We start from the raw sequence: 7,373 nt of genomic DNA on the forward strand, positions 1-7,373 counted from the left end.
GGGAGTAATGAATTCCTCTACTAATGCATGTAAGTTCCACACAAAGTTTTTGGATAGATGGTTCTGTAATTTAGGCTCTGAGTCTTTTGCAAGATGCCTTCACATCTTTCCACTGGTCACAAACAAAAGAGGTATCTATGTCAGACTCACAAAGTCAACCAGCAAGAACATGGATCTTTTATGTAGAACCACTATACCTAAGCTTACCATTGGCAAAAGGTGATCAGAAGTCATTACTTCTACTCCTAAATAAGATGTCTCTGAGAATATTTTTGCCTCTGATCATTTTAAGAGGTTTTACTGTGTTGTTTTATGGCCTTTAAGAAGATTTCTGTCCTTTCTTCAAAGATATAATGTTTTGTTTACATCTGTAAATATCAGAAATACTAGAAGGTCCTTGAAGTGAGAAACTTCCATATTTCCTTGTGGAAAAAAAAAATAAATGTTTTATACCTCTCAAATAATAGCAGTTTTTTCTAAATCCAAAATGCTATTATAACACTTCAGGATTGTGAGGGACAAAGGTGACAGTTATCGGTAGGCAAAGAAATGCTTTATGAGTTATGTCTTATAGTATACTCACCATTAACTGCTTTACATTTGCTCCTAAGTTCATTTTGATTGAATGATCCTCCTGTTTTATTGAAGTGCATTCTCTTATCTGGTATGGAATTTTCTTTTAGAAGTTATTAGAGTGAATTCAAAGTTGCCAATGTCCAAGATTAGGTAGGTCCCAAGAAGTCTATCCATACATATCCATAAACTTTAAGAGAAAACTAAATTGGAGACATACTGTGTCCAATTTATGCGTCCACCAAGAGTCCACCATGGATTTTGGAGACTAGTGATGCTGAGAGCAGAACAATATCATGTTATGGAAATGCTTTAGGTTTTGTTTTATCACAAATTTTCTAGTCCACTGTGCACATATCTCCTATATTGGCCTCATTAAGACTCTGTCATCTCCTGTTGTTTATCAAGACATAAGATCTCTGTTATGAGAGAGTTGTTGCTGTTGCAGTTGCTTTTTAAAGTAAAATTCTTATAAAAGCTTTTTAAAGAAACTAATGTTGAGCAATGCTGTAGGAACTCCTGCTATCTTTGTTTGACATTTCTTGTCAATTCAAGATCTTATCTAGTGTTAAAGATTCTAAATCATAAATTGAGCACAAGCACACACACACATTTGTTAGTCATTTCAAAAACTAAAGAGATTAAATCTGATTTTTTTGGGGGGGGAGGGGTTGGAAGTTCAAGTTTCTTTATTCTTTGCAGTAAAAATCAGTAATGCCTCAAAAAAAAAAAAAAAAGAAAAAAAAAGAAAAAAAAAAAAGAGAGAGAGAGAGACATCTGTATGATGGGCTTTAAAAGCCAACATGTCAGGAAAAGTTTTGGGGGGATGAGAGGGGACAGAAGAGGAAGATTCAGATTTCATATTCTGACAAATACAAGGCTTTTTCAGTTCACCTGTAAAAGGTTTAAAAATTTTAGTAACTGTTTAGAAGTGGCCAGGTGATAGAAATTTTTCAGCAGATACTGAGGGAATGATGTTACCTGTCAGCTATATACACTTTTGCAGGTTTTGCATTCTAGATTACTCACCAGAACCACCCTCGGATATTTTATCATGACCATAGAGTTACTTGAAGACATGTTGTATTTCTCGCAGTTTACTGACATCTATTGTTAAGTATTAACATCAAATTACTTAAGTCAGCGTTCCCCTTAGAGGACAAGTTGTTTTGCATCCCAAAAACAGTGTCCCGTCTGGACACCTTATATCCTTAAGTGCTCATGTGCTCATCTTTATTGACATGGGGAGTCACAGGCTTCATTCACTATTCACATGCTCAAATATTTGTGAATAATCCTGTGTTATCTGGTTAGATATTTATCTAAACCAGGAACTGATTGTATCCAAACTTTAACCTACTGCTTTGGTATTATGAAATGCCAGTTTGCTTCAAAATGTGAATAACTCAAATTTAAAGAAATGTTTTTTAAAATTCTGTTTCAGATCATTCTAGATGGAACCGCAGGCAGCCTGTAGTCTGCTCATGAAATTTACCACAGTTTACAACTGACTACTGAGGACTCATCTTCTCAAAATGCTGAAGATGCATCAGGACCTGGAAGAAGGAAATCAGAAGAATTTTGTTTTATGACTTCTAAGCAAAGATTAATTTTATAAATGGTTTATGTTCAGTACATTGGGAAGGAACTTGAGACACAAGTTGAAGGTTCCAGACAGCTTGCTTTGCACTGAGATGAGAATAATATGATGGCTTCCAGTGTTCAAGAACTGTTAAAATAGACTCAGATTTTAAAATTAAATATACTTAAATGCATTATTAAAGTAAGGACTTTTATAGGGAATCTATGTTCATTCATCATCTTGATGGAAAAAAAAAAAAACAACAACAAAGACAACACACATAACCATTAATTAATAATACACCTGATATTTGATATTTTTTGTCTGTTATTTAAAAGATGCATTTTGAAGACTTAAAATTGGGCTTCACTGAAAACATTTATTTAAATTGCCTGGTAGTACTCAGCATCTTGTTTGTAAGTACATGCAAGCAGAATGGTCAGTGGCAGTTCAACATGACAAAGGCCTACAGAAATCAATTTTTTTTGGTGTTTTTTGTTTCTAATATGTGGAGTAGTCACTGGAAAGTTTTGTTAAAGGGCAAAGAACTAGGTTCTGCTCTTACATCCATACGACTACAACATGAAGAACTGTAAGCAGAAATTCTAGGGGACATCTGAGCATTACAATCTAAAAGTGAATCTGTTTGCACTTACGAACATCTTTTTGCTTGCACAGAACAAGCACTCTTAACTGTCCGTTAGATACATAAAAATAAATGCATAGACATTATAAGTAGAGATCTGCATACAATTTATCTTATATTTTTGAGATTGTCTAAGATTATTTCTGCTTTCTTATTAGCCACAGTTATCCCTAAACAGCATGAGATTAATACATTAGTCAAATATGTGCAATAATCCAAACAGTGCCAATGACTCAAACACTCTGTAAAAGTGATTCCATCAACTAGCCCACTACCTAGCCATTTTCATGGTAAATTGGAAGGGCAGTTCTCCAAATGCCACCTGTGAATTAAGACTTTCCAGACCCCTCACAAGCCTGTGCACTGTACAGGCACCATTTAATACTCTGTGCTTTCTATTCTTTCTGTTAACAGGTACAGAAAGTGTATGTCTGTGGTCATTCTGCTGCAGACTTCTCTTGCCTTGTATATTGTTGGCTACAAAATTAATTCCTGATTGTTCTCAGAGCTGGGGAAAAAAAAAAAAAAAGAAAAAAGGTCTGAAGTATCTTAAGTCCTTTTAATTGAGAAAGTTGTAGATGTTTATCAGCCTTAAAAGCTGCATCACACCTGAAGAGTCAAGTTACAATTTAGTCTCCCATCTGAACATATGTATGAAGTTGGAAGAATTCCAGCTTCTTCCTAAACTCTCAAGATTAGAGTCCAGGTGAAGCTGAACTACCATCTGGATTACTCTGAATCTTACACAGCCTGCCAAAATTAGCACTTCTCTGATTTCTGGATGAGAGCAACTTTAAGTGGGACTGGATTTTTGCCTTTGCAATGGAGCACTTGTCTCTAGAAGTACTGGAATGCTTTTTCACTCTTCAGTTTGCTGATAATGAAAATTTCTTTCTAGAGCAGCTGTACACTGTGTTCTTCTGTGATAGCCTCGCTCCTGAGCACTTTTATTTCCATTACTGACCTTCATATTCCATTGCTGTAACTCATACTCAGGAACAAAGCTCCATGTTACAAAAACTTCAGCAGTTGTTAAAAAACAGCAGTCTTATGTATTTAGCAACAGGTCATGGGGAGAACTTTGCCCTGAAGCTCAACTGGTTATGCACTGAATGTAGAGTTTGATTTCAAAGTCTGCCCTGGTAATCAAAGCCATCCATGTAACTGATTTTAAGCACCAGAGTGTCATCATGAAGTCACACATACAACTTCTAAATTCTACCACAGCGTACGCAACAGAATTTTTGCAAAGGACTTCAAAACTTTGTAATATACTTCCATAGTGAAAGTAGCAAAGCTTACGATCATTCACAAATTAAAAAAAAACACCTCTTTTCTGAGCTGCCTTTTCCCAAGACTGTATTATACATTCACACACCAGTATACACACATTTGCTCAAACATACACACACTTAAAAATGAAGCTACACTTCTCCAAGCTGTGGACATAAAGAGATGTTTGAATACTCTGAGGAGTGTGGAGAGTGTGGTAACACAAGACATATAAATACATATATCTGCAGACATATTTGAGGTATGAAGTTTTATTCTTGATATCCTAATCCATTATTTATTTTATTTAGTCTCATTGCACTAAATTTTTGTGTTTCTCAAGACTGAAGGTATGCTGGTATGTAATGTATTAACTTGGTTTTGAAAATGTAACATTTTATGACAGCAGGAGCAATCATTTCTATGTCCAAACAATAAACAGTTTTCTTACAGCTTTTATTTCCATCTGTTTGTCTTACTGTGTGTGAAAGTTAGTGCTTCCTACAAACTGTTCCTTCCACAGTACTTCTAGCTTGTTTTCCTAAGGAAAAAAAGATTCAAATAATCATGTACCTCATCCATCTATCTGTCAGAACCACTTTGAGTCAAACGTCGAATTTGGAAGAGTTTGCTGAGAGGTATGATGTCTGTTTTTCATGAAAATTGGCATCTGTTGGGTGACATAAATCAGATACAGGTATGCTTTGAAGAAACAGCTTCTCAGTAAGCTTGGTATCTTCTGTGGTCCTGGGTATTGCATTCCTGGCTCTGAAGAGGGAGGGAAAAGAGTAAAACCATGGAAGGGTGGAACCACAGCTTGAAAAGTGGCATAGGGACATTTCATGCAGCACAAATCTATATGAAGTTACAGATCACTAATTTTGCTGTTCATGGAGCAACTTGTTCTGTGCTTTTTCAGATGAAAAGTATTCTAAATTTATTTATTTAAAGAACATATATTCTAGATAGAAAATTTCTGACAAATCTCAGTGATTAATTAGTATATTTACAGGATGCAGAGCTTGAAATTCTTAGGAATTAGTAGAGGAATAATTATCACAAGGAGGGAAAATTAAAAATCCCTAATAAAAGGATATGGATGCAGATACCTGCCACAAGATCATGACTTTCTGGAAAAATTTACTTGGACAGAATAGCCTTAATGATTTATTCCACACTCTTCGTGGAAAAAAAACAAAAAAATAAAAAATCCATAATGTCAAATCTTGCATTTTATCTTTTCCTTAATTTTAGCACTCTTTTTTTCTTTAATGTCATCATTTTTAGTGACCTCTTAATTACTGCTGACAAACTGAGTCTAGTAATGTTTCTACTGAATGAATAAATGTATGAATGATTTAATGAATAAATGAATACAGGGAAAACCCTTAGCACATCTGATATTGTTTTTAATGTTACCGAGTCTGCACAAAAGAGACGAGGAGGAAGGAGCATCCTCTTTTTTTCTCTACATGGATCTTGTAAGACTTAATACTAGAGACTGCTTCCATGGGCTGATTGCTCCCCATCAGCTCAGGCTGCCCAGGGCCCATCTGGCTTTGAACACCTCCTGAGATGGAGCACCCATAGCATTTTGGGCTGCAGTGCCGGTGCCTCGCTACCCTCCGAATGAAGAATTTCCTTCTAACATCTAACCTAGACTTTCCCCTTGTCCTGTCTCTAGCTATCCATGTAGAAGGTCAGTTTCTCCTTTTTAAAAACAGTATTTATTGAATGTTTTGCAAGTAGGCCTGTTTACAAGGTAATGTTGCACAAAGCGGTTTATGTGCTGTGGAAAGTTTAAACCTTTTTTCTGTGATTCTGCCTGAGACTTCCTCTTGGAAGTCATGGATGAATCACTTCGTTTTCTGTGCCTCAGCTCTTCTTCCAGGAAGTTCAGATCTTAAGCCATCTTGAATTTACATTTTAAAACACGTGTTCTGATAACGTATGCACCTATGATATTTGCTGTAGGCCTTAATCCAAAAGACTGTATCATGGTAATGGTACGGCCTCAGAGTGAAGTAGTGCTCTGCTTCAAGCCTGACATAGTGACTGAAGCTGATTTGTACACAATGATCAAAGCAGTTCAATATCAGTAGGTACCGTGAGAAGCACAGAATCCTGTCAGAGTAGTTAAAAGAGCTATAAAATAGGTATCTCGCCGGACAGAGCCACAACATTTCAAAATCCCGTATTTCCACTTGTTCTACCGCTTTGTACGATCTAAAAATTAATGGTTATACAGAACGAGGCATTTTCTGGGGATTAGTTATGTTTAATTACTCTCCTGATAAGCTGGTTTGCAGTAGTGTCCTTCAAGGCTAAGCTAATCAGTAGACAGAAAATCCTTCTGCCTGTCAGTACAGGCCAGATTTCGTACTGCTGCAGGATAGCGGGCAGCAGCCGAATGCCTTGTCTGATTTCCTAAGGCTCCCAGCTAAAAGCCCCGTAGAAGAGTGCTGCATTCACGGGAAAACAGCCGCTGGCTCTTCCCCAGGGCAAGAGCAGGCACGGGACGAGAAGCTGGGTAAATGCTTTTGGTGTAGACGTACTGCGAGTGCGAAACAGAACTCTTGACAAGACAGATATTCATAATGGTAGGGGAAAAAAGAAAAAAAAAAATTGTGAGAAAGCAGCTCCGGATCGACGACGTTTGTGCCGGGCTCGCTTTATGCACTGCCACCCGCGTCACGAATAGAAGGCGCGGCTTCCCAAACAACTCGCTTCTCACCAGATCCTCACAGGACGCCGTGCGTAGCGCTCCTCAACAAAGGGCCTACAAAAAGTGGTTTTTCCAACTTTCCGAGTCCTCCCCTCCTGACACTCAGCGTTAGCCACGAAGTCAGCCTCACTCGCCAAGGTCCGCCCCGGGACGCCCAAATCCTAAGGACCGAGCGCGCCTGACCTAAAAGAGGACGCTGCCAGCTTTATTTTACCTTATTCTACTTCATTTTGCTCTGTGAGCACAAACAAAGGGTCTGCGCGGAAGACCGCGCGGTGCGCAGCAGGGGCAGCCATACGGGCCGGCTCACACCGCGCTCCCGCGCAGCCCCCGGGGCCGCCAGGTGCGCGCAGCCCGCACGGCAGCCTACGTGCCCGGAGCTGCGCCCCGCCCACCAAACACAGGGAGGCGGGAGACGCAGCGGCCCGCCCAGCGCACGCGCAGCCCGCGCCCCGGGGCTCGGACGGGGAACCGTCCGCCCCACGCTCGCCCCCGCCCCTCCGTTGATCATCAAGAGCGCACGCGCGCTGTGCGCGGGCCCGGCCCGGGGGCAGCGCCCCGCCCCGCCCCGCGTG

General features: G+C 39.3%; 1 protein-coding gene and 1 long non-coding RNA gene across 2 annotated transcripts in view; one reads left to right on the top strand and one right to left on the bottom strand.

Moving 5' to 3' along the window:
• Positions 1-3,414, top strand: part of RANBP3L (RAN binding protein 3 like) — a 40,317-nt gene extending 36,903 nt beyond the window's left edge. The window contains exon 15 of the mRNA XM_090131989.1: positions 2,018-3,414. Within this exon, the coding sequence (XP_089988115.1) occupies positions 2,018-2,061 (44 nt within the window). The 3' untranslated portion in view covers positions 2,062-3,414. The remainder of the gene's footprint in view (positions 1-2,017) is intronic.
• On the bottom strand, positions 1,390-7,203 carry LOC149913127 (uncharacterized). The gene is made up of 3 exons (XR_016462024.1): positions 7,013-7,203; positions 4,647-4,841; positions 1,390-2,129 (listed from the first exon to the last, which is right to left on the bottom strand). It is a non-coding gene; the product is annotated as an uncharacterized LOC149913127 (long non-coding RNA).
• Between the last annotated feature and the right edge of the window lie 170 nt (positions 7,204-7,373).

Source organism: Phasianus colchicus, chromosome Z (assembly GCF_987193195.1).
Source record: "Phasianus colchicus chromosome Z, bPhaCol1.hap1.1, whole genome shotgun sequence".
NCBI lineage: Eukaryota > Metazoa > Chordata > Aves > Galliformes > Phasianidae > Phasianus > Phasianus colchicus.